This window comes from Sebastes umbrosus, chromosome 18, assembly GCF_015220745.1.
Source record: "Sebastes umbrosus isolate fSebUmb1 chromosome 18, fSebUmb1.pri, whole genome shotgun sequence".
Taxonomy (NCBI): Eukaryota; Metazoa; Chordata; class Actinopteri; order Perciformes; family Sebastidae; genus Sebastes; species Sebastes umbrosus.
In genome coordinates this window covers 18,866,665-18,894,231 of record NC_051286.1, presented here as the reverse complement: position 1 = coordinate 18,894,231, position 27,567 = coordinate 18,866,665, and the positions used below count along the sequence as shown (strand labels likewise).

The 27,567-nt window shown below is 39.5% G+C and overlaps 2 protein-coding genes across 2 annotated transcripts; one reads left to right on the top strand and one right to left on the bottom strand.

The window, feature by feature from the left end:
- Positions 1-436: 436 nt before the first annotated feature.
- Positions 437-11,982, top strand: LOC119476524 (ectonucleoside triphosphate diphosphohydrolase 5-like). Its single transcript, XM_037749873.1, has 14 exons — positions 437-671; positions 5,107-5,339; positions 5,789-5,868; positions 6,156-6,299; positions 6,804-6,879; positions 7,369-7,404; positions 7,686-7,774; positions 7,867-7,949; positions 8,314-8,375; positions 8,756-8,857; positions 10,105-10,248; positions 10,545-10,601; positions 10,793-10,908; positions 11,313-11,982. Exons 2-14 carry the CDS (start codon positions 5,114-5,116, stop codon positions 11,394-11,396), a joined length of 1,299 nt encoding a protein of 432 aa, XP_037605801.1. The 5' UTR covers positions 437-671; positions 5,107-5,113; the 3' UTR covers positions 11,397-11,982.
- Positions 11,236-27,567, bottom strand: znf410 (zinc finger protein 410). Its single transcript, XM_037749872.1, has 12 exons — positions 27,431-27,567; positions 27,046-27,135; positions 26,911-26,964; positions 25,008-25,140; positions 21,108-21,293; positions 20,186-20,407; positions 17,261-17,420; positions 16,165-16,346; positions 15,599-15,688; positions 15,320-15,439; positions 14,078-14,197; positions 11,236-12,332 (listed from the first exon to the last, which is right to left on the bottom strand). The coding sequence occupies exons 3-12, from the start codon at positions 26,941-26,943 to the stop codon at positions 12,232-12,234; spliced, it is 1,347 nt and encodes a 448-aa protein (XP_037605800.1). The 5' UTR covers positions 26,944-26,964; positions 27,046-27,135; positions 27,431-27,567; the 3' UTR covers positions 11,236-12,231.

Below are 27,567 nucleotides of genomic sequence, written 5' to 3'. Positions count from 1 at the left end.
CATATTGGGAATGCTTGAGCAAAAGAGGTGCAGGTCCAATGAACTCCACAGATGGAAAGTAGTTGGTAATGTTTGAGTTATTCTGGTTCAATAAGATAAGATATTCCTTTATTAGTCCCGCAGTGGGGAAATTTGCAGTGTACAGCAGCAAAGGGGATAGTACAAAAAAAAACAGATGCATCAGCTAACACATTAAAAAAGAGCTAAACAAAGTGTGACAAAATATGAACCATTTAAATAGAAGGAAGTATAAAAATAGGAGCAGTATTGACAATAAACAGACTATTAACAAAATTGCACAGTGAGAATGAATGAATGAATGAAATTACACCTGAAAATATCAGGTTATTGTCAGTTTGTTGGTGTGTAAGTGGTCTACTGGGAGCAGTGCTGGTTGTGGAGTCTGACAGCTGCAGGAAGGAATAATACACAGCCTATCATTTTTACAAGCATCCCACTCTTTTTGACTGCCTGTGATACATATCAGAAAATAATGATCCTGACAGAACAGGCTGTGTATTGCTCTTTGTGGTCTTATCTGTGTTCTACTCATGTTTTACTCTGACATCCATTGGTGAGCCTTGCACTAGACTGGAAAAAAAACATTATCATAACACGGGTGACGTCACGACGAGTCAGCTGCCAGAAGAGTTTTCCGGTCGGACATCATGGTGAGCTGAGTGTGTTTAGCGTTCAGAAAACACTCAATAAGTTAGCTATATATTCGAATACTGTGTGTTTTAGTTGTTTTCGGTGTGTCTCCAAGTGTGTCTGCAGTTAAAAGGCTGCTTAACAAGATGAGATCAGATATTCCTTTATTAGTCCCGCAGTGGGGATATGTGCAGTGTACAGCAGCAAAGGGGATAGTGCAAAAAAACAAGATGCATCAGCTTCAAAATATGAATATGAACCATTTAAATAGAAGGAAGTATAAAAATAGGAGCAGTATTTACAGTATTGACAATAAACAGACTATTAACAGAATTGCAACGAGTGGGAAATGATATTGCACAGTGAGAATGAAATTAAATTCCACCTGAAAATATCAGGTCAGTTTTTGGTGTGTAAGTGTAAGTGGTCTACTGGGAGCAGTGCTGGTTGTGGAGCCAAAGTCCTAAATATAAAATTATAATCTATACGTAAATAGGCCCACACTGTAAATAACGACTTTCACCAAACATAACCTATAGACAGATGAAAATCTGATCCCAGAAGCATAACATTGCCTTCTTGATTATAGATTATAATATCTGTAATTGATCAAATTCAAAAAAATATTATTTTATACAGTGTATATAATCTGGACACAATCGTCTCAGCTTTGTTGTAGCTAATGAGATAAGATATTCCTTTATTAGTCCCGCAGGGGGGACATGTGTAGTGTACAGCAGCAAAGAGGGTAGTGCAAAAAAACAAGATGCATCAGCTAACACAGTAAAAAAAGAGCTAAACAAAGTAACAAAATATGAACCATTTAATAGAAGGAAGTATAAAAAATAGAAGCAGTATTTACAGTATTGACAATAAATAGACTATTAACAAAATTACCATAAGATACCATACACTGTAATAATATTCAGAACTTGAGTTTGTTCTCTAGAAATACTTTAGTGCTGTGTGTGTATCTCACCTGTGAATTGAATTGATGACTAAAGTTACATGTTATAGCCTTATACAGAGCTTTTCTATCTGCTGAACTCACATCCAGCCAGACAGGACAGTTTGTTTGTTTGTTTGTTTTTTTGTTTGTTTAGAGCCCCATCAGCTTTTGCATAGCAGCTAGTGATGGGAATCCCGGCTCCTTTTAGTGAGCCAGATCATTTGGCTCAGCTCACCAAGAAGAGCCGGCTCTTTCGGCTCCCTACACGGTTCTTCGTTTTACCACTTCTGCCTTTTATAATTCAGCCAAATTTAGCGCAGTTTGGATTTTTGATTAGTATGTGTGCGCATATATCACTTAAATTATTCAATATAATTATATTGAATATATATATATATATATATATATATACTAAACCTTATAATTTCCTTAATACCATAATTTTACATGCTGCTTCGTTTCTGACTGTCACTCATCTTGTCTGCTATTCGCGCACCGCACTCCTCTCGCTTTCTCTCTCCTCCCTCCTGCTCTGTACCTGTAGGCCGTCAGCGCGCCGCGCACCCCCGCCCCTCCCTGCTTGATGGTATGATCCTTGTCTGTCATCACCTGATTGGTCACACGGACGTCATTAACACAACATTCAGTCACAGTCAGTGCATGGAGTGCATGGAGTGCCCATAGTGCGGAGAAGATCGTCCTATCATTCTGCCTTGAATTTATAAAAAAAAAACAAAAAAAACAGCTCTCGGACGGGAGCCGGCTCCCATCGTTCACTTAAAAGAGCCGGCTCTTTGAGCCAGCTCGTTCGTGACCGACACATCACTAATAGCAGCAACTATTTTTCCTGGGGTCAACATAGTTTACATGGTGACAATTAAAAAATACCCATTCACACGACTCATCATACACTAACATAACACATTGTAATACACGTCAACTGTAAATGAAACAATAACAACTGACACAGTTTAAATGACAAAAACACAAAGAAAATAGAGCGTCTCCGACTGAATCTATCATGATCTAACATAAATATCATCATTTAACATGGAATGCCCTTAATACCCTTACACACCAAAGAATACTTATTAATGCTAAAGTTTCTTCTTAAGTAATGCTCTGTTATTGTTTTTTTAAAACCATATATAGTATTTTGTTATGTAATATGATTTGGGAGTGAATTCCATTCTTGCATTGCTGTATATTGCTGTACTTTCACTTTGTTTGGTTATGTGCCTTATCAAACGTCCTGCACCTGTTCACTGGACTCCTAGTTAGCTCAAATGCATCACCAACGGTGGATTATTAACTTTATGGGCACTGTGGAAGTCGATTTTCATGGTTCATTTCTGCTAATGCTACAGTAAAAGTACGTTTATTTTAGTTATAAAATTGCCATTGTCCGGCAAGCCGCTTATTAAATTCAGTATGCAGTGAGGCAGCCCCAGAAATATCCAGTATAGAAACACCCTAGAGCACTAAGAATGATTAAAAAACATTACAAAGTAATCAACCTTCATGCAACTCTTAACAAATATTTCAAATCTTCTATAACAGGGACTCTCAAACTTTTCAGTGTCAGGGTCCCTTTACAGGGTAGAACATTTTCTGAGGACCCTCATAATTGTATCACTGATTAAGCATACGCATACTACTCCTTAGATGCCATTGGAACTATTTGTATGCTAAAAATTCAAACACATTTCAATTTCCATCATGTTAATACCACTTATATACTTTTAAACATTGAATTGCATTTTATTCAAATTGCGTTTGAACTCAACTTGACATAATTTATCATTTTCAAGTAATTGATCTTAAAAGCTTTCAGAAAACGTATAGACTGGCATAGTCCTAATAAATCCAGATAATTAAACTTACCATTCTAAAGCTGACTTTCAGTAAGTGCGTCAACTTAAAAATAGTGAACTTATTGCTGTGTGTCAATCATATGAGAGCTTCTATTGGCCCAAAGCTAACGCGGGTGGGAGTAAAGAACAGAATATGCATGTTTTATTGCGGTAAATGGTCCCCATCTGTAGATTTGCACTTCTTAATGATGCAGCACAATTTTATAATTAATAGCAAATTATTTCACGGACGCCCTGACGGAGTGCCACGGACCCCACTTTGAGAATCACTGCTCTATAAGATCGTATAGAAATGTATGGCTTATATGCACAGCAATGATTACATAGTATAGATTCTCTCAGACAGTATTGTTCGCATGGTTTGGTCATACTGATAAATACCGATATGTAACCACGTAGCAGTGAGAACATTGTTTTAAATCAGGGACTAGTTCTTCAATGTGACTGAGAGCACAGAGTCTCTGTTGCATGTCTCTGCCTTTTAAGCTATTTACGAACTATATGCAAGTTTTCAAAAATGTTGCAAAACTGAACAGGATTATAAGGTGATTTGAGTGAATCATGCGAGGCTTTCTTCTCCCAGACTGACACAGTTTCCTTCCTTTGCTCTGCCTCGGAGCAAAACTGCCCACTCTGGAGACACAGATCTTCTTTACATTAATACAAGTCACTGGAGACATCAGAAAAACCATAGTCGCATTTACACTGCCAGACTTGTGAAGATTCTTCTTAATACACGCTCTTCTCACATACTGAGATGTAAGGCATGTGACAAGTTCAGTGGCAGTTTCTTACATGCATCACTGCTCTGTAAATTTATGACGCCTGGTGCATTTTGATGTTAAGCGTTTGCATCATTTCTAGCAGAGTGGGGCTTCAAATGGGCAAACATCCAGGCTGCAAATGAAAATGATCTCATGCTTAGCTTCTGAAACATTTCAGTGATTAATAAATAATAAAGGGATGCAGCCAGGGGGCTCAGTTATTAGACAGTCCTTTAACTTTAATTAAAGCAATTGCTAGGTATGTCCTATTCATGTTTGTAACTTGCTTTACACAATAGCGCAGGTTAAATGCCTGAAATTTAAAACTATAATTAAAATTCACAGACAGTGAAATTTCTCATGCAACAAAATTCATCAGTCTCTTATTTTTCAATGTAAGCAGAGTGACTGTCTCAGTAGGGTTTTCCCACAGATCAGTGCCTGACTGAGGCTTTAAAGAAATCATAATTCCTTACATTAGATAGCTGAGTTTTGTAGAGAGATGTTGAGACATACTTGAGTTGCCATGTATTGATTGAAGACCAAGATCAAACGATTAAAGTCCACCGAGTTAAGTCCGACATGGTGTTGTGATGTTTTTTTAAATTCTCCTCAGGAGTTGACTCAGCAGGTAGAGAGGTTGATTTTGGGGTGTGTCTCTGTGGTTGGTTAGAAAGTCTGACAGGGTGTGGTCTAATATATATATATATAACCCTATGGCTTCTTACTCCTCTGTTCCTTATCATGCTATAATTTTAACATCTCCTAATACTAGTCAGCAGCAGTTAGAGCTGCTTTTTTTTGAGAAGTTCAAACCCATTTAATAGAATAGTAGACCTATAATATTGTTCTTTGGTTGATTCTGCAGAGTGAAGATGAAGCTCAAGGGGCCAATCCTGCTCCTGGTCCTGCTCGCTGTTGCAGGACTGAGCCGAGCCCAGGTCAAGACCTCTCTCCTGGATTTGACCAACAGCATCGGGAACATCCTTCCCCGTCTCAGCCGACCAGCAAACCACAGCCGCATCTTCTATGCAGTGATGTTTGATGCAGGGAGCACAGGGACACGCATCCATGTCTACACCTTCATCCACAGTGACTCAGGTAATATTGCACATATTACTCTGACCTGCTCTTTTACTCATATTATGATATCAGCATCCAGGGTGAGAGGCAGGTTAAATCATATGTGTATTTACTGTAGTAAGGGCATCATGTAATGTACTTACATGGCCTGTGACCAATTGATTTCCAATGCAAACAGCAGAGTAACAAGCTGATTTGCAGGCTCTATTCCTTTCCACAGCTTTCCCCTCTATCCTCATAGCCTCTCATTTCTATAAACCTGTGATTTTTCACCTCAGGGGACATAGGTTATACTTTTCTTCATTTACTTTGTAAGAAATAATCCTATTTTGTCAGATTCAAGTTAACATGCCTCGTCTTGAATAAGGGGATATATTCTGCATATGTATGCTAAGCAGATTAAGGACTCTTAATGCCTTTTTAATAGCTGCTGCATATTTGATGTGGGTGGATCTTGTATCTTTTAGAGGAGCTGCCTGTTTTGGACAATGAGATGTTCCATTCCATAAAGCCCGGTTTGTCAGCATATGCTGACTCCCCTGAACTGGTGAGTTCATTGTCAAATCTAATCAATTATATTGAGCTGAAGAAAAGGTCCACCGGCTCTACATTGTATTCAGAAACACTGCCAATAGCTTCCCTCTGCGGGGAATCACATTGCTAATGAAAGTAAGTAGGAAGTGAGAAACGCAAAATGACAAACCAGTGAATATTCCAGCAGCCTGATATGTAACACGTCAAATGTTTTCTCAACTCCGACTAGTCACCCTGTTGTCAAAAGATCGGTCTGAACCGTGCTGTTTTTGTAGTGAGCATTGTGTCTGTTTTTTAAAGGCTGGACACACAGTGAGGATGATGTTGAAGGTGGCCAAGAAGACTGTGCCTCGCCTGGAGTGGAAGAGAACTCCACTTGTCCTCAGAGCCACAGCTGGACTTCGGCTGCTGGCTGCAGAGAAAGCCCAGGCTCTTTTGGAGCAGGTACACGAGTGCAATGGTACCGAGACATGACATGCTGCTGAGACCTAAACTAGAGTGCAGTTCTTTATCAGAAGGGAGTTGTTAGGCGCTACATTGTCTAACACTTTCTAGGGAAAAGTGCAACCTCTTATCCAGCAAAGGAGCAGGCAGAAGAGGAAAGAACATTTTCAGTGTTATGGCAGGTAGTACATAGACGAGAGAAAAAGTATTGTTATCAGAGTGGTGTGAGCTTAGTGTGGAAGGCTCTTGTGGAGGGGATAAAATAGTAATAGGTGGACCTGGGGCACCTTGGAAGATAAATGATACTTTATTAATCCCCTTGAGGGAATTAATTAATCCCTTCAAGCGGAGGGCACCTCTGGATGAGCTACCATTACAGTAGATAACATTAAGGCCATTTCTCTGCTGCTTTTCTTGGCGCCCTCGTGCTCTCCCTCTCCCTCTCCCTCTCCCCCTTTCTCTGAAATCACTCATTCTGCCTCTCCTCCCTCTCTTGCTCCACAGGTTCAACATGTGTTTGACGAATCTCCTTTTTTGGTCCCAGACAACAGCGTCAGCATAATGAACGGCACAAATGAAGGTAACGTCTGCCCCGACAAGCAACACATTCGTCAGTTATCACAGCCACTCATGTTCCTTTCTGCAGCACTTTGTAGGTGCCATCAGTGATCCTTCTGCCCCACTTTGTGTGCTGAGCAATTTCTATAAGACGTCTTTGCTTACTGCAGACATTTAACTAAATTGCAGCAGATTATTGCTGTCTTTTATGATGATACTTAACAAAAAATGAAATTGCTCTTCACCACAAAGTTGTTGTGACCCTTAAAAGTCTGTAATTATGTGGTGGAAAAAACTGTTATTGTCTGTTGTGCCACAGTGTAATTGATTTGTCAGCATTTCAACCTTGTTTTTTAGTATTATAGCTCTTCCTCATGTGTTTGCACATGTGTTTGTATATTGCTGTAGCCATTGTAATTTCTGTGAAAATTTGTTGTCAGCTTTTCTAAAATTAACTTCCACCTGAAATGTCTGTATTCTGTTTCTTGGTTTGCTAATCTCTTTAATGTAGGAATCCTGGCTTGGATATCTGTGAACTATCTGACAGGTGAGTACTGTAAACTTGCATCCAAATTTAACTCGGTGTTTGAAAATTATCCTAGAGTCTTATTATAGACCCTGCTTCCCAAATACAGGCTGAATGCATACAACTATGATTCCGTTGCCCCAAGGGGATAGCTCTGATCTTTATCAGGCTCAGCGTTGGGATTTTATACTTTTGGGTTGCACATTCTGTGTCAAATAGGGCTTTTGAAGATTACATCTGAGGTATAACTGATTAGCTCTTCTCTGTTGTGGCTGCTGGATTAAAGTAGGATCTGTTTTCAGGTCACCTGAATGCACAAAACAAGAAGACAGTGGGAATCTTGGATCTGGGAGGAGGATCCACGCAGATCACTTTCCTGCCGAAACTGAGGGTCAGTAGTTTGTTTGCATACTAAGAGATTTCTGCACAAATTAAAGTCTTTAGTGATTAGTAACCCACTATATTCTTCATATTCCACTGTAGAAAACCATTGAAAGTGTTCCTTTTGCCGACTACATTGCCAGATTGGGCATCTCCAACTCATCATTTGAATTATACACTTACAGGTAATAATTGATAATTAATGCGTTGTTTCATAAAACATAGTAATCTTCCATCTGAATTATATCTTATTGCATCAAATCAATTCCTGATTTAATCTCTGTTCAAGGTAATTTCCATATATTTTTAAATTGCCCTCCAGTATTGACTAATTATATTACAAACGCCACTGACTTTCTTGTAACTTTATATCTTCTCTTTGATCTGTTTTTCATTAGGAAAACTTCTATTATCTGTTTAGTCATTAGGATGTGAATAATAGGCAGACACCATTTGTTTGGCCTATTTTCAGAATGACTTACTTGTTACATACACAGTCTGTTCCTTGTTGGTTTTGTAACTGTGTAACAATCTTCTGACTTCATCCAGTTACCTTGGAAATGGACTGATGGCAGCGCGACTGGCCACACTGGGCGCTCTGGGTGCAGAAGGTACTGTGCTGTACATGAGGAAAAGGTGCTCTGTTGCCATTAGCTGCGGGTCAGTGTTGTTCATTGTGAGTGTGTCTCTGAAAGATTCTGGGACTCAACAGTGAGTCAGTTCTCCAAGTGCTCTCTCGGGTGTTGTTTCCGTTCCTGCCTATTTCTCCAAATACTGTGTAAAGGAGGTAACAAGAGAGCGATGTTTTTCTGGGATGTACTTTCAAGTCTTTCTCTCTAATACACAATTCAAGTGAGACCCTTAGATGAATCACAAAAGGGCTTCAGAGAAAATTGTGTTAGTGAATGAGTCAGTCTCAGACTATGGTGACCAGGTGTGAAGCCGTTGAGCCAGTTAGAAGATTAAACAAGTGACGTCTGTGCTCTAACAGGGTTGGAGTGGCGGGTTTTTAAAAGTCCCTGCCTGCCAAAGAAGTTCAGGGATGAATGGAGTTTTGGAGGGCTGACCTATCAAGTGAGCGGGGACCCAGATGGTAAGATCCTGTTAATTTAAAGTTTAATCAGTCTGTTGAATGGAGTAAAAATCAAAGCTACTGGATGAGGGAATGAACATTTTTAATCACCCCTTTGAATTTCATTGTGATGAGGTTAAACCTACTTAAAATATAGTATGTCAAAAAAGTCATAATATAGTATGTAAAAAAGGCTTCTAATAATACTATGACTATAACCCATAGTATAGTGTGTAAAAAAAAGTCATAGTGTAGTGTGTCAAAAAAAGTCATAGTATAGTATGTCGAAAAAGAAGTCATAGTATGACGAAAAAAAGTCATATTATAGTATGTCGAAAAAAGTCGTAGTATAGTATGTCGAAAAAAACATTGTATAGTACGTCGAAAAAAAATCATAGTATAGTATGTAAAAAAAAAGCCATTGTATTGTGTGTCGAAAAAAGTCATAGTATAGTATGTCGAAAATGAAACCATCGTATATAGTATGTGGGGAAAAAAGCCATATAGTATGTCGAAGAAAGTAAAAATCATAGTATAGTATGTCGAAAAAAAGTCATAGTATAGTATGTTGAAAAAAAGGCATAGTACAGTGTGTCGAAAAAAAGTCATAGTGTAGTATGACGAAAAAAGTCGTGAAAAAAATCATATTATAGAATGTCGAAAAAAGTCACAGTATAGACATAGTATAGTATGTCAAAAATAATAAAAAAGTCATGGTGTAGTATGTCGAAAAAAATCATATAGTATGTTGAAAAAAAGTCGTAGTATAGTATGTCGAAAAAAACATTGCATAGTATGTAAAAAAAAGCCATAGTATTGTGTGTCGAAAATGAAAACCATCGTATAGTATGTAAAAAAAAAAACATCTTATAGTATGTGGGAAAAAAAGCCATATAGTATGTCGAAGAAAGTAAAAATAAAAATCATAGTATAGTACGTCTAAAAAAAAATTTTATAGTATGTGGAAAAAAATCGTGAAAAAGTCATATAGTATGTCGAAAAAAGTCAGTTTTGTATATTGAAAAAAGTCGTAAAAAAATCATAGCATAGTATATAAAAATATCATAGTATGTCAGACATCCAGAGTAAATCAAAGTATGTGACAGATTTGAGCAAATATACAAAACAGAACATTTTGTGACAACCAAACATCTGCAGTTATGTCCATTATGCTCATTAAAATGGACTTCAGTTTAATTACACATCATTTCACAATGTTGTTCCTGCATGAGATGCATAATTTACACCGCTGTCTGTTTCTTCTCCAGGTTATGCAGGATACAAGCTTTGTTATCAGGAAGTACTTAAGGTGGTGAAGGGGATTATTCATCAGCCGCATGAGCTCGAGGACAGCAACGTATTCTATGCATTCTCCTATTATTTTGACAGAGCTGTGGATGGAGGCCTTATCGGTTAGCACACACACCCTCTGTACACACCTTACATAATTATACAGACCCAGCAGGATGTTATTACCCGTTCCAATGCAAGAGAGAGGCAGGGAATTGTGAGTCATCTGCACCTGTCTCAGTGGATTTGACGAGCTATAGGTGTGTAGTTATTAGAGAAATTGCTATCCTCTGCCAGTCCAAGCTGAAAGGGCACATGCTCTAGTATTATTATGGAAATATGCAAGTAGATCTGCTCTTAATGATTGGTATAGCATTTAAACTGCGTGGAAGATGACCTTAATCACCTCCTGTTGCAGATGAGGTCCAAGGAGGGATGCTGGAGGTAAGAGACTTCAAGAAGAGAGCTAAAGAGGGTAAGATGGGCGCAGCAATGCATCCTTACTATGACCTATCTGCAGCACCCTGAACTTGAGACACTGTGTGCATCTCAATAGTCTGGACTTGTGTACGAGCTGCTATCTGAAATCCTGCCCTCATCCTCTCAGCAGAATACAGAAGAGTAATTATTCAGCCTAACAGACGTGATTCCCTTTTGTCTGCTCAGTGTGCAATAAGATGACCAAGTACCCTCCCATCCGTTCTTTCCTGTGTATGGACCTGACCTACATCACTTGCCTGCTCAAGGATGGATTCGGCTTCAAGGAGAGCACCGTGCTGAAGGTGAACATTACACAACACAAGCAACAGGGTTCGTGGCTTTGCTTTTAAGGATGCAACAGAAGGAATAAACAGAGGAACATGTTTCAAAAGGTTGCGAGGCATTATAAAATCAAGTACTCGTGTTTAAAGTTGTGTAGCTCACTCATCTATTGACTCACATTAAAAGACACAAGCATGGTTACGTTAAAAAATTGTTTTTTTGTTTGTTTTTTTTAAATTGTAGTACACATTTGACATCATCACCTAAAACAAGTGATGCCATATACCTAAAAAAAATAGCACAATTCATGCCAGAAAGAGAATGAAGCAGGACATTCTACAGAAACATTTGGTTACTTTTTTTATTTCAATAAATACAAAAGGCATTTGAGTGATTTGGTGTTTTGTTTTTTTCCCCCTCCTAGTTGACCAAGAAAGTGAACAACGTGGAGGCAAGCTGGGCTTTGGGCGCCACGTTGGACCACTTCCACAACCTGAAGATCCACTGAGGAGAAGGGAGGAACAAACACTGCTCATTTAGGTGGTGCTCAATAACAAACACGGGTAATGTGCACTACCTTATCTTACGGCCCCAGACAGTTGCAGTTTGTTTTATGAGGGCAGAGCTAACCCCATGAGTAATTCTTAATTTTTTTTTAAAAAGCAATTATTCTCAAGTGTAATATATTGAGCTGTAAATGAGCAATGTGTTGCCTTACTCAAAGAACAAGTGAAGCACTGGAGGTTGACATTTGAGTGAAAGATGTTACCAATAACACTCCGTTTTGAGCATTACTAGATACACAATTTGTTTGAGATGGATGTTTTCCTCCGGCTGATAAACCGGGTGGCCTGGCTGGTTGTGCAAGACCAGTGTTTACATGCAGCAACATGATGTACTGAGCTTCAGTAGTTTTTATTGTCCTGGTTTTTGTAGTTAGTAATAAGCATAATGGTACATTTAAATTTGACAGGCAATCATATCAGCCATTGGAAGAAATTTAGAGATAAGTGGGACTCATTATCATCACTTCATTTCAACCTCACACTGCTGTTTACAATGATAATGCATTATATTTTCATAAACTTTTCAAACCCGTCTCAGTATTTCTTTGGGAGTATTTGTTTTCAAAAACTTGAGGAAAAAAGGTTGTTTGTACAAACTTTGCCGTTTCTCGCTTGTCAAAATAAAACCATCATCGGTGGCTAATTACAAATATCTACAGGGGTGAAAGTCAGCGATTAATCTATTTACAAAAAGATGTCTGCGTTAAGTCCACTGAGACTGTCAGTCTAGCGCTGTGGAAATAGGCAGTGTGTGACATTTTTTTTCATGATGGCAGACTAAAGCAGCGCCACCACATCTTCTCCATATGCATGGCCTTCGGTCGTCATGGTCACCAATTCATGTGGCTGAGAGAGAACAACCACCGAGTCTGCAGAGCCTGGAGGGAGGGAGACAAAGATGAGTTCAAAGAGAAACTACATGGTAGCATGAATTCTGTCAATCCGTACGTACATACCGTCATTAGGAGATGGAACACCTTTGAGGGCTGAAACACTACTAAAAATGTGTCCTTGAATTTCTGCAAGCTTTCACCTGGTTATACATTTTGGTTTTAATGCTGACATGCCAATTTAGGAAAAACTGAAGGACGTGCAAAATAAAAATATTCAGTCCAAGGGGGTGAATAGTTATCTTTAGGAATTACACATGAAATGGGAACAATTTTAAATGAGTGTAGTTTTCAGAAACTAGCTTAGAGCTGGGCTATATGGTTGAAATCAATAGATACTGTACATGCTACATACACTATGCAAAAAAAGTCATAAAAAGTCAGTATAGTATGTTTAAAAAAGTCATAGTATAGTATGTCAAAAAAATCATAAAAAGTTATCGTATAGTACGTCAAAAAAGTCATGAAAAAAAGTCAGTATAGTTTATCGAAAAAACCTTAAAAAGTCATAGTATGTCGAAAAAAGTCACAAAAAGTCACAGTATAGCATGTCGAAAAAGTAAAAAAAAAAAAAAAAGTCAGTCAGGCCAATTTAGGAAAAACTGAAGGACATGCAAAATAAAAGTATTCAGTCCAAGGGGGTGAATCGTTATCTTTAGGCATTACACATGGGCTTTAACGGGGATCAATTTTAAACAAGTGTAGTCTTCAGAAATTAGCTTAGAGCTGGGCTATATGGTTGAAATCAATAGAAAAGTGCTATATACACTATGCAAAAATCATGTTACCACATATAATGTACAAAACGATACAGTAATATTGAATAACCACTTAGCCGCAGGCATATGCTACTACAGGAGATGGACAAAATGACACATAACACAGAAGTAAATGCCAATTAAGTAAAGATCTGTGTTTTGAGACTGTCAGAGGTGTTGACTGAACTCTGTTGTTTTGTTGCATAAATACCCTATTAAGTGAATTTTAGTATGTGGTAGCAACAGTCTATTTGTGACCACTATTCTCCTATTCTCTCAAGACAATAAATTAGGAAAAGAAAAAATACGAAAGTAATATAAGAAACACTTTGTACTACTACTACTACTAATAATACCAAAAAAGCCCAGAAGATGATGTATAAGCACTACACGGGTAGATACATATTACAACCTTATATTAACATAAGTCAGCCTTAGCATGCATCAAGAATTCATAAAACATTTACACTGAAGCCCTGGTAAATTTAACAGCATGGGACCAACTATCGACTGAAGTAGAATCCGCACCATGTAACTTGAATGTTGAGTGCTCCAGTTATAAAATATTATTCCAAGTAACGGTCCAAGAGTTAAATAAATCATAGTTGGGTTGGAACCAACTTTACAGAATAACAATTTTAGCAGAGACTATCTGTGGGACTGACAGAAAGAGGCTTGTTCAGCAAGCTACCAACAAGCTGTGTGTTTCAACTTCCACAATCACCATTTTAACATTTTCAAGGCAACAAACTACACAGTAGTGCTGCTGTCTGAATTGTTGATTAATTGTTCAAAAATCCCAAAAGAAAACCTTCAGCAATTATTGAAAAACACTCAACAGGACATCAGCAACACCACAAGTTGACTCAGCACCTCTGACACTGACAGCACAGTGTGAGCTTCACTAAATTATTGTTGTGACACCCTGTACAGTATGTATTGGGTTTTCCCTGCCATACATGTATAAAAGCATACCTGGTGATCTCAGCATGGCGTGGTGAAGATTCATGGGTTCAACAGTTGTTGTCATGGTGACCATACCGTCTCCGTTTTCACCGTCCGCCTCCAGCAGGCTGCTTTGTGTAAGAGCCTCTCCTGTCAGTCGCAAACAAGACAGCAAACTTTAGCTTTTCCCGCCTCTCAACACAAAAGAAGTATGGAAAAGAAGAGCGACACACTGCTGTACTTAATCTACGATCTGTAAAGGATCTAACAGCCAACAAATTACAGCAAATCAAAACTGAAATCTGCTCATTATTACTAACTTTTAATTTACCATTTTGACGCTTGTGTGAAAATGGGTTGTTTTTAGGACTGTATAGTTATTCCAACACAGACAGTCAATTTAATTATTCATCCAGTAGCTCAGAAACTACCCATCTGTTTTGAAGCCGCATCTTCCTTTGCTTTTTACTAAAGACCAGCCTCTTTGGGGAGGCTGACCCGAATAAATCTGCTGTTTATAATTAGAGCTTTGGCAGCGCTTCCTCAGTGGTGATTCAGCTGCGGTGCTTCCCCACTGCTACGCAAATGTGACAAGGAGGCAAACGCGCTGTCTGCTCTCATTGTTACACGTTTAAAAAAAAACAAAACTAATTTAAACAGATTTGGTACAATTAGACAATATGTTGGAATGTAATGACGCTTTTAATCTGAAGACGTACTGATACTAAGAATAGAGGCAGGAGTGAACTTGGGTAAATTTCTCACAGCTGCAGCGTGGAGATTTACTCAAGTATCCACTCATTTATCCAAGTAATTTGTAAGGTGACGGAGAAAAAGACATTTGAGTGAGGCGCAAGAAAGCTTGAAGACATGAATTTGAGTTACTGCGCCATTATAACTTGGTGATTACACAGTTTTCTCAGACAAATCTGAACCCATCACAAGACGCCTAACAGGCCTATTTTCTGCAGTCGAGCTGTGCCATCTCTGCTTTTTTCCAGAGATATGTGCAGTCTAAAACAATTCCGTTACTGGCCCTGAAGAATAAAAATTTGAATGATAAATTTTTAAGCGCTAAAGCCATTAATTATTCAAGAAATGTTCCGAAATGTAACTTAAACCAACACTATCTCTATGCACATTTTAAAATGTATGGGCTGCTTGAAGCTACATAATCCAAGGATTAGCATAACCACCTACTGCACTGTGTGTGTGTATGTGTGAGAGAGAGAGAAAAAGATAATGTGAGTGAGAAAGAGAGAAAGAAAAGACCCGTTTCTCTGCTTTCACTGCCGAGCCCCTCCTCTCCGTGTCTCTTCCTCATGTGGACGTTTCTGCTGCCAGACTGAGAGAACGTCTTCCCACAGATCCCACAGTGATGAGGCTTCTCACCTGGGAAACACAAAGAGAGATCCTGTGATATCCTCCCCTCTGATACGGGATGCATCTCTCTTCAAGGCACATGATGAAATGCTTTATCTGTAGCAACACTAATTACCAAAAAAAAAAAAAAGTGCTCAGCTGTACAGCTGTTAACTCTGTCCCACTCACCAGAATGTACGAGCATGTGTTTTCGTAGACTGGAATACTCTGCAAAGGATCGCCCACAACCATCTGCTTCGCACAGAAAAGGCTTCTCTCCTGGAAGCAGCCACCCACCACACACACACACACATTGTTGAATTCTGCAAGACTTAATGTAGTAAACTTATGGTGACAGCTGACCTATTTTGATGCACTAAAAACATAACAAACGTAATATAATTTCATCCAACTAAGTGGATATTATAGCCCGTAGAAAGCTGTTCTACCAGACATATGGGCAAAATATAAACACTGTGTATAGTGTAGCTGGCCTGCTAACTGGTCCCTAGATAGAAGAAGCAGACTGTGGAACAGGCCATCAAAAATCTTAATGTCACCCTAAATAAAATATGACAGAGTGCTGTTACTCATTGCAGCAGTGAAATGGAGGCGCCAGCGCTGCTGACTCTTCAAATCTCCGGCCATGACTGCACCAAGGAAGCATTAAATGAGCACAGTCAAATGGCCTGAGTCAGTTATTGCTTCCAGCGTGTTTGGGCCCTTTTATGCGCGGGGTATCTCCCGCTCCCCACCTGTGTGGATGCGTCTGTGGTTCTTCAAATTTCCAGCCGTGGTGAACTTCTTGCCACAGTTCTTCTCCTTGCAGATGAAGGGCTTCTCGCCGTTGTGAGTCCTCATGTGAACCTGCAGCCTCTGCAGCACGTAGAAACTCTTCCCGCAGCCCTCCGCGCCGCACCTGAACATTCGGTCGTTCCTTTGGAGCAGAGATAACCAAACAAACAAAGGCGTCAGGTGTCCCTCCCGTGTTTCATTTGCAAAACAGCCTACCACAAGGTCAGACAGGGGCAGGCAATCACAAATAGATTTCCTACACTGATGTTAAGAGACTTCCTGCAGTACTAATACACGTCTTTCTAAGCCTCAGCTGTTTGGCTGCTCTATCTGCCTCCACCAATAAACAACCTGTGGAAAACAAAGTGTGATGTCTCCTTTGCCTTAGCTGTAAAACATCTGAACAGCGAACACATCCATCTTTGTGATTGATGAAGAGTAAACACAACACTAATACCACTCTCATAAACTAACTCCGTCTCAAAAGTCTGGGCAAAAGAAGGCAAGATGAACTATTTAATTAGTATTTACTCTGATTTTTACATACAGTAAATGCTTTTGTCAATGATATTATGATTTTGTTGTAGATAATAAAGGTTTAAAAATCTGATGAAATCTATGGAAATTATTCAAATTGGTTTTCTTAATATTTCTTGAAAATGTATAGATAGCACTCTATCCCGTTTATACAGATTTATGGTGTCTTGTAAGGCCATGTGGGCTGGACATAGTTGTTTTCATGCGTAGGGAACAGAAGCACTTTAAAGTGATACTTTGTGTTTAAGACTTCAAATATCTGTGTTACAGTTTGGTTTAACAGGTAATTAATGGCTTGGACATTTCTATGAATTCAGCTTAGATAATTGCCAGTGTAATTACATATACAGAAAGCTGTTTTAGCTGTAAGCTTGAATTATTATTTTTCAATTTGGAAAATATATCCACATGAGCCAGGATTTGCACAGGGGTTGAATATTGATGCTTTGGCAATGGCATCTTGTTGGAACTGCTGCCTGAAGCCATTATCCTCCCTCGCCGCGAGATGCATTGTGTTACCTGTGTGTTTTGAGGTGGTATTTGAGATGAGCCGGCCAGGTGAACGTCCTGCAGCAACCCTCGAACGAGCAGCGGAGGATCTGCTTGGAGAGGGGGCGGCTGGTCCGAGACGGCAGCTCTCGCTTGTCCCCATCTGCTGTCAAACTGTGTGTGTGATCGCCTAGGCAACCAGAAGAGGAAAAGTGAGCGGGGTTGTGCAGAAAACAAGAAAGAAGTGCAAGGTGGCCGGGCTTCTGGAGCCCAGCTGCAGCTAATCATCGGGTACTGACTGAGCCCTGCCGAACAACTGCAGCCAAAAGAAAACCACCCGAAGCTGAATGCAATCACTCCCTTTTCACCTGCCCGGACTCCCTGCTTTGAATGCCTTTAACAGGTCCAATTCTGCTTACAGCGTGCCGGCAGTAATGCACCTATAACTGATACCCAGCTGCTGAGAGAACTCGTCTAATCTACAGCAAGTTAGTGGGAGGGCAGCCATCACACTGGCTCAGATAGTGGAGTTTTAGTCTCACACTGAAACACTTACAGTCTGCTGCAGACATTTTATATAACAGCGTACAAAGTATTTTACACCCTTTCTTAACTGGTGCACTAGCTCAGAACAAGACAGATTTTTCAATGTGCCACTATGTGTAAAACACTTCATTTTGGTCACTTTGATCATATCCAACACATCCACATAGTCTTAAAAGTGTTTTTTCTTTCCTTTGCTAACCGTTCTCACTTGACTTAATGGAAATATAATGACGTCAAAGATACGTGGAGACATCATAAGGAGGTAAGAACACCTGTGCTAAGAGACTCCATCTGAACTCAAACTAGGCTACTTGATCACCTGACAATATGGAGTTATAGTAGTGGAAAAAAATCAGTAAAACAAAAACAGCACATACAATGACGCTGCATCGAAGTAGAAAATCACAAACCACGGAAAACGGATGCAGGTTGGGGTGGAAGGAAATAAACTAGGAGAGGGCAAAGATGGGAATAAACTTCACCACCTCTGGCTGCAATTCGACTCAGTTCAAAGATCAGAGATGTAGCTCGGAGTCATGTTGCCTTGAATATCATTGGACATTTTTTTATCTATCAGGCAGCCTGCGGAGGGAAGTTAAAAGTGGTTGTGATGAAGTCCTGACTCCCGGTGTGGGTCAACAGCTTGCTACGGCGCTGTGCTGCAGGGAAGTGAAAGTGTCTTAGATCAGAGAAGATAGCTTCACAGTTAAATGACTAAGAAGAGATTAAGGTAAAGTTAGTAAACAACAGATTAAGATAGAATTTTTTCACAGTATAGTATGTTGAAAAAAAGCCGTAAAAAATGTAATATTATAGGATGTCAAAAGAGTAATTGTGTAGTATGTAGAAAAAAAGTCACGATATAGTTTGCCAGAAAAAGTCATAAAAAAATTCATAGTGTAGTGTGTTGAAAAATGTCAAAGTATATTATGTAAAAAAAAAAAAAGAATCATAAAAAAGACATACTATAGTATGTCGAAAAAATAATTTAAAAAAGTCATAGTATAGTACATTGAAAAAAAGTGATAAAAAAGTTAAAGTATAGTATCTTGAAAACAGTTGTAGAAAATTCATAGTATAGTATGTCGAAAATAATCGTTAAAAAGTAACAGTATAGTATGTTGAAAAAAGTGATAAAAAAGTCATATTGTAGTATGTTGGAAAAAGTCATAGTATAGTATGCCATTAAAATGTATAGTAATGTCATAGTACAGTTTTTTTTATGATACACTGGCTGCTGGGGGTAGATGTATATTTAACCAGAGAAGTGGCATTGACCTTCTCATCCAACTCTCAGCAAAAACAGAGAATGACCGTATTAACTATTCCGAAACATCAGCCTCTCCATTTATCCTTAAAGGCACACTATGCAGGAATTGTCATAGTTGAAGCGCATGTCCCCTGACCACATTTGCCAGAACACAGCCCAGTGTACCAACTGCAGCATCACATCATACGGCAGAGAAAGTGAAAGCTAACACCAGATTCACTCTCGTTTTGGAACGAGCTTTGGGCGTTTCGCTCGGGGCTGTATCCGTTACTTTTATAACTTCCTCTTGGATGCATGTGTGGGGGGCTACACACCCAGTGCACCAAAGGCTGAAACGCCCAGAAACGTCCTGAACACAGCAAATTAAGAAGACAATACAGGCAGAGGGCTACTGGGTCTCTGCAGATACAGACACCGCCACACACTTTCTAGTGGATCATAAGTGATGAATGAGAGGGATTACTTTTGTAAGAGTCTATACATTGTTATTTTGGAAAATCCTGCATAGTATACCTTTAATGTAACATATTTTTCCTGATCACCCGTGTCCTCTCTACTACTCTGCTGCTGCCTCCCTTTCCTGTCGTCTAACCTGTGTCTTTCTGATCCCTGCAGACTTGTACCCTCTCTCTCCCTCTCTTGACACCTGCATCAGTCATACTACTAAATGCACATTAAATCATCACAGACGCAGTACAACAATATGCGCTGAAGCATGATCAAGGTTTTTCGTGCTAATGTGCCATCTAGACCTCTACTGGATATATTTGCAGTCAGACTTGTAAAATTCTGTTTAGACAAATTCATTTTGATTTTGAGACTTATGATGAGAAGTGTTGAACACAGTTTCAGTCGGTGCTGATTACACTCCATTTTCATCTCATCACTGACCTCATTTCTCGTCTTTCTCGTCTTTGATGCCTGCCTTAAGTAGACCGGCTGATGTTATCTTACCATAAAAAAATGTGCAGCTTCCTGTACACAGTCTTACTTTCTTTTTCTTTTAATGTTAGTCTTAAACCTGGCAGGGCTGTAACGCACATGCCACTGCACACATCCATGAACAGCAACATGGTATTTTTGTTATGAAGAGCCTGTTTGACTTTCCAGTGTAAAAGACCTCTAAGAAGTGACTTTACCGTTAGTGACACTTGCAGCTCTGGCGTCCTGGCTGGCCTTAGCATCTCTCGCAAGCTGTGCCCGCGTGGCGGCAATCAGGCTGTCGTGTGCCAGCTCCTGTACCCGCAGATACCAGGGAGCACTGCCATCTATCCCATAGTCCCCTGATGAGACCCCCTCGTCGTCATCCTCCCCGGCGCCATCTGCGGCGAAGATCAGGGACTCTGAGGAGGCTGTGATGCCTTAAAGGGGAGAAAAGGCAGGAGGAGAATCACCATGAAACAAAAAAAAAAATACTCAAGGCAAATGCAACATTCTGCATGATCATCAATTGTGCGAGCCTCTCTAGGTCACATTTCTGAATTCATTATTGTCCTCCCATCACGTTCAGCCGTTTTGTGTTAAATGTTAGAGCTTTATTCTGAAAAGGCAAAGAGGATGCTGGCCAACGCACATTGAAAAATACATAAACACGCTCAAAAGACCCAATCCCTCTTTATTCAAGATTTGAATTTAATGTAACAATAGACAGAAAGTGATTTTTGTCTACTGAAAAGCCTTTTCTATCCTTCGCATCGCTCAGTGAGTCACAGACAGAACACAGCACGCTGCACAAAAGGTGTATGTCAGAGACCAAAATTAATTTTTTGGCTGTCCTGCCAAGGTCTGATGAACCAAGAGAATGTGCCTGCCAAGGATCATTTCTTGCAGCCAAAATAATTCACAGTTCTTCATGAAAATGTGTCACCCCATTTCTTTTTTAGCGCTGTGTGTAGAATCGGGAGCCGTGCAAGACCCAAAGTACTGACACAAGATCAGATTTAGAGTTTTAATGTAAAACTTCTCACTCCATCCATCAGGGGTGTGACTCATCACAGGGGGAAAGAGATCTGAGACTCTGGCATATGTGAATAGTTAAGGGTTGGTTTAGTATTCCTTTACCTTTTGCGAGGTTCAGTAGGACATAGGAAGTGCTGTCTGACTGTTGTAGGTCATGGAGGATGGGTGGCGGGCTGGGTGAGGCCCGTGGATGAGAGTGTGTCTGGACCACTAACGGGCTTCGCACTGACACACCTCCGAACTCTGACAGGGAGGGAGAACTCTCAGGCTCATGGCTCAGGCCTCCGTCTGAGGAGAAAATCAGAGATTGTTAGTTTCAGTCCTGAATAAAACACTGCACCTTATCTGCAAATTAATATCCAAAATAATCAAACTATGGTTTATATTGTAAAATAATCACATGATTGTCGAAAGTTAATCGCAGTTAATCACAAATTATTCGCACATTTTTTATCTGTTCAAAATGCTCCCTTAAAAAGGGAGATTTGTCAAGTATTTATTACTCTTAACAACATGGGAGTGGGCAAATATGCTTGCTTTATGCAAATGTATGCATATATCTATTATTAGAAATCAATTAACAACACAAAACGATGACAAATATTGTCCAAAAACCCTCACAGGTACTGCATTCAGCATAAAAAAATATGCTCAAATCATAACATGGCGAACTGCAGCCCAACAGGCAACAACAGCTGTCAGTGTGTCAGTGTGCTGACTTGACTATGACTTGCCTGAACTGCATGTGAGTATCATAAAGTGGGCATGTCTGTAAAGGGGAGACTCGTGGGTACCCATACAACCATTTTCATTCATATATCTTGAGGTCAGAGGTCAACGGACGCCTTTGAAAATGACAACGCCAGTTTTTCCTTGCCAAAATTTAGCTAAAGTTTGGAGTGTTATTTAGCCTCTTTTGCACACATGCTAGTATGACATGGATGGTACCAATGGATTCTTTAGGTTTTGTAGTTTCATATGATGCCAGTATCTTCACTCTAGCTTTAAAACTGAGCCCGCTACAACCTAAAGATCACACGTTGTGTTAATTTGTCAAAGAAATTAGTGGGGTTAAAACAAATTTGCGTTAACGGGTTATTATCGCGTTAACTTAGACAGCCCTAATATATATATATATATATATATATATATATATATATATATATATATATATATATATATATACATACATACATATTGGAATTTGTAAGAAACACTGAATTTATGTTTGCATACAAGAAAACCCCACAGGGCACTTTTAATATATAAATACATCCAATATCTATTATAAGTTCTATACGTGCTGCCAAATGTGCATTTTTTTTCTAAATGGGTTTTACAGGGTATATAAACACACAAGGCAGCCAAATCACAGACACGGTGTGTCAAAAGGGGCATCTGTCCATCAAAAGCTATGGATGCTGAAATACCTTGAGCAAATACTAATCCTATTTTCTACAGCAGAGTCAGATAGAGCTTGTCAGATCTAAAGAGATTATTGATCCAAATCTTAACGGCATGGAGATGTTGTGAAACAAGAATAATATCCACAGCACTGTGAAAAACAGACATAAATGAAAAAGTGCAGGCACTCAGAGCCGTGAAACATTTTCTTAACATTGCAAAATTGACTTTTTTGTACATATATATTCACTATCTTCTCGCTCTTTATTATTATTATTCCCACGCGGAGGAGAGCAGACAGTGCCAGTTTCCTAACCTGCTCCCATTCTCACATTTTTGACACCACAAATCAACATCAACGCGTTTCGGCAGTCTTCTCCGTTTCATGATAAGAATATTTTAACCATTGGTTTTTCACTGGGAAGCAGAGGTTTAAGAGGTGCGCCTCAGCTTAATTTCTATGAACTTCAATGAACCGTCTGACCGCGGAGTCACACAGCGGTCACCATCACCATGGCAACCTTTGATTGCAGCTGGAGACAGCTGATTGAGATGCGCTAATTAGTGCACTTTGACAAACACACGCAAACATACAGGACTTAGATATTTTCACACTTTCCATTTCTTCATACTCCTTCAACTGCTTCTTTACACACACATTAAAGCAAGCAGCATGAGATGATCCTAATTAGTGCAGTTTGACACACACACACATGCAGGACTGAGACATTTTCACACTTTTTCAAGTATTTTTCACATCTTCTCTACTTATTCATACTTCATACTCCACTCAAATCTTATAATGTTCCGCAACTTTCATACATTATGGGCATTATTCGATTTCCACATTATTCAGTTTAGCGTCAGCTTTTCAACACACCCCTTTAAATATTCCACATCTTTCAAACATTACGTGCATTATTCAACTTTTATAGCCAGCAACACAGTTTAGTGTCAGCTTTTCAGCATCCAGCGTTCACACAGCAGAAACTGCCTCATCTAGTTTGCCACTGACTGCCACACTTGAATTTAAAAAAAATATGGCATATGTATCCATAACTGTCTATCACTTGTACATTTTGATGCAGAACTGGATCAAGAAATCTCTGGATTGTGGAATTATCTTAATAATTTGGGTTTTCAACCGCTCAGTTCAATTTTAAAGCTGATTTGTTTTTGGCCATTTGGGGAGAGCGGAAAACAAGTTGAGAGAACACAACATTGACATATTATCAATACGGCGATCTCGTTAGCAACAGAGCAACATCTTGATTAATTTGGAGTCGTGTCTCTACCAACTCCTGAGGGAAATATCTGGCTTTTTTAGCTGATAGATGCTCCACTTTGTTTACCAGCTAGTTACTAACTGTGTCTGTCTGCTGTTTGGTGCTGAGCAGGTAGTGTACAGTGGATTTTTAGAGCTTATTTGCTGAAAACAGTTGCCTGTTGCATCTGAAAACAACGCTGTGATAGTGGTGAGATTAAACCAACAGCTAAACAATGAGCTGAAACTCACTATAAAGCTCTGTAAACCCGAGGGGAGCTGCACATTCAGGGGATAATTCTCTGAAGGTTCATCACTACAAGCGACGCCTTTCACATTGTCATTTGATACATAGTTGACTATAGTCACTTTAAAAGGTATAATATGCAACAGTTGTCGGTCGGTGTTTTTAAACACGCCGCATTCAAAGTTGGCCACTCCTCCTAAGCTAAACTAAAGAGAGGGAGAGAGAGGGAGAGCAGCGATGGTCGAGCGAGCTATAGAGTGAACGGAGAGAGTCGCGTTAGTGGGAACAAAGCAGCGAATCCAAGAAATAAAACTTATTTTTTTACTGTTTCACGGTGGTTACATTCTAAAACACAGATAAACTAACTCTGCACACCTCCGCACAACCCTGCGGGAAGGTGCCGAGTTGCCGGACTTTGAAAGAAAGCAGCCGAAAGGCAGGCTGTCCTCACTGCCTGGTGTGTGTGCCTCGGTCAAACTATGTGTCAAACTGACACATACACACTGATAGCAGCACACGACAGCCACTGCACACAGCAGAGGAGAGACAGAGGAACAGGGGAACTCACAGCAATGTAACAAAACCGTTCTCATCCATCAAATAAGGCCACAAAGCATCTAAAGGGGGACATGTGCCCATCGGTGTATAGCCTAATGCTTGTGCCTTGGAATCAGAAATGACAGAGTTGCGGTATTTGACCACCTGAACGGGCTGCACACCCTGTGCGCCATTGTGGCGCCGAAGCGTCCCGGGCAAATCAAAATAATAAGAAAAGAGAAAATAAAGGCAGAGGGCTGCAGGGTCTCTGCAGAAACAGACACCGCCACACACTTCAAGTGGGTCATAAGTGATGATTGAGAGGGATTATTTTGTATTAGACTGTTTTTTAAGGAAAAGTGTTGCATATTATACCTTTAATATTTAGAGATTAAAAAGATTCACACAACAAAGGAGACAGTAACATTAATAAACAATAAAAAATGTATCACTAGTGGTATTGTGCGACATGTAGTAAACACTAAATGAATAGTAGTGCTAGTGTTTTGGCCTCTGGTGGACACAACAAGAGCAGGGAGCGGCTGCTGACCTGTGAGCTCCAGCGGGCTGCACAGCGAGCTCTCAGCTGGAGTCAGCAGAGGAAGGCAGGAGTGTTTGGAGTCACAGTCCTCCAGACCCTGCACCAACGGGATGGACGCGTTCTGCACAAACTGCACCAGCAGCTGAGAGGAGGAGGAGAAGAGAAGAGCCACAGCATAATAATGAAGCTCGTGTAATGCATTCATCTTTTTTTTCATACTATATTTTTTTTCCTTTTTTCAAGGTTGTTTTCATATATGCAATTTACAGTTTGTAATTACAATAGTTGATCAATCGCAGCGCAGAGATATAGCAATATCATTTACATAGGATCGCACATGCATCCACCTTCACATGTCAGGTCACCTCCGGGCATATGTATATGTGCATGCATGCTAACCCATGTAGCAATATTTTTCCTTCTGTTAGACTCCATCTCCTCTCCAAAACATCCTCCATATTCCTTATTTTGTGAGTTCCCTTTTCCATAACTTTTACTTCTTGAATTAGACTTTTCCATTTTATAAAATCTGGGGGTTTAGTTTTTTCCACCCTTTTGTTATTTGCTTCAGTGTTGTGATTCTGAGTATTCTAAATAAGTAATGTTCATCTTTCCCGAGACCAACTGGAGGTTTCCCCGAGTACGATATGCTCTGCTTTTAAATACAGAGGTTTTTTGAAAATGTCTATAAGCTTAAATATTTCTAACCAAAACAAATTCAATTGACTGCATGTGTAGAAGATATCTAAATTATTTGCGTTACTTTCACCACAATTTTTCCAGCACTGAGAGGTTGGTCTTCTTTTATATTTGGAATTTATTTCAGGGGTCAAGAAATATCTCATATTTATTTTCCAAGCGAGTTCTCTCCACAACAAGGAACTGGTTGTTTTTATGTATTTCACTCGACATCTGTTTCCATTCTTCATCAGTTATCTGTGTTCCCAACTCTTCTTCCCATTTTATGAGCCATATGAAGACAATTACAAAGACAGCCTTCTATCACCTGAAGAATATAGCAAGAATTAGAGGACTGATGTCTCAGCAGGATTTGGAAAAACTAGTCCATGCATTTATCTTCAGCCGACTTGACTACTGTAACGGCGTCTTTACTGGTCTTCCTAAGAAATGGATCAGACATCTGCAGCTGATTCACAACGCTGCTGCTGGAGTCCTCACTAAGACCAAGAAAGTGGATCACATCAGTCCAGTTCTGAGGTCTCTACACTGGCTGCCTGTCTCTCAGAGAATTGATTTCAAAATACTCCTGCTGGTTTACAAAGCACTAAATGGTTTAGGGCCAAAATACATTTCTGATCATCTGCTATGTTCTGAACCATCCAGACCTCTCAGGTTCATCTGGATCAGGTCTGCCTAGTGTCCCCAGAGTCAGAACTAAACATGCAGAAGCAGCGTTCAGTTTTTATGCACCAAATATCTGGAACAAGCTCCCAGAAACCTGCAGGACCAACTCCAACTCTGAGTTCATTAAAATCAAAGCTTAAAACTTTCCTGTTTGCTGCTGCTGCCTTTTATTAAACCAGATAGTGATCTTATATTTCACTAGAGCTTTTACTCTTGTGTGTTATATATATATATATATATATATATATATATATATATATATATTTATATTTTAGCTTCTATCCTAGCTTTTATTTTTAGCTTGTTTTTATTTTCTAATATTTAATGTTTTTATAGCTGTTTTAATTATGTCTTAATGTTCTTTTGCACTTTGTCTCAATGTTCTTGAATGTTTATGTAAAGCACTTTGAATTGCCCTGTTGCTGAAATGTGCTCTACAAATAAAGCTGCCTCGCCTTGCCTTGTGTAATGCATTAATAATCTAAATCACACCAAAAAGCATCCTGCCTCTTGCAATAAAACATGAAAACATGATGACAAGATTTACCTCTGGTTTGGAGTCAAGCTCATCAGAAAGCATGGGTCACCCTGTGTGTTGAACCTGTAGAATAATAACAGGATAACAGCTGATTCACCAAAACATGCACCCAGATTTGCTCAGTCTAATCAAAACAATACATACCTCAAATTAGACCTGCTAAATGTGAGACTCTCTGTCGGTCATAAGCGTTGCAGGCTGCAGGTCATCTATGTGTCAAAACCATCTCACAGTCTGCAGCCAAACAACAACACAACAACGTCAAATGATCAAGTGAAAGAGAGGCTTTGCTAGCTGACAGCCAGTCACTACAACTTAACAATTAAACACCAACAACTAGAGAAGCAAACAAAGCAGCTAAATGCAGCTAAAGCTCAGAGACTGCCTTGTTAAGTTAGCTAGCAGGTTAGCAGTTATTAAACCAGCTACCGAGGCTAGCACACAGATGTTAGCTGCTGTATGACTATAACACACTGTGAGTGTATTTACTGTCATTAACTCGTCAGTAGCAGGAGTATAAGTCGTTTACCTTGTTGTAGTCGTGGGTGTTTAGAGAGAATTGTTGTGTAACTGAGCTAAAGAGTGAAAGTCCTCCTTCCTCTTCGTTGAATTTGAAAACGGTAGCTTGCATCTATTAAGTGTTTCATTACTGCCCCCTACTGGAGG

What these genes read in the sequence shown, in the direction of transcription:
- LOC119476524 (XM_037749873.1), top strand. Translation starts at nt 5,114, where the DNA reads ATGAAGCTCAAGGGGCCAATCCTGCTCCTGGTCCTGCTCGCTGTTGCA. An exon ending in ATGCTGACTCCCCTGAACTG is followed by an intron (nt 5,869 to 6,155) that starts GTGAGTTCATTG and finishes TGTTTTTTAAAG; the next exon opens with GCTGGACACACAGTGAGGAT. An exon ending in CCCAGGCTCTTTTGGAGCAG is followed by an intron (nt 6,300 to 6,803) that starts GTACACGAGTGC and finishes CTTGCTCCACAG; the next exon opens with GTTCAACATGTGTTTGACGA.
- znf410 (XM_037749872.1), bottom strand. Translation starts at nt 26,943, where the DNA reads ATGCTTTCTGATGAGCTTGACTCCAAACCAGAG. An exon ending in ACACATGCTCGTACATTCTG is followed by an intron (nt 15,440 to 15,598) that starts GTGAGTGGGACA and finishes TGTGTTTCCCAG; the next exon opens with GTGAGAAGCCTCATCACTGT. An exon ending in CAGTGAAAGCAGAGAAACGG is followed by an intron (nt 14,198 to 15,319) that starts GTCTTTTCTTTC and finishes TGCGACTGACAG; the next exon opens with GAGAGGCTCTTACACAAAGC.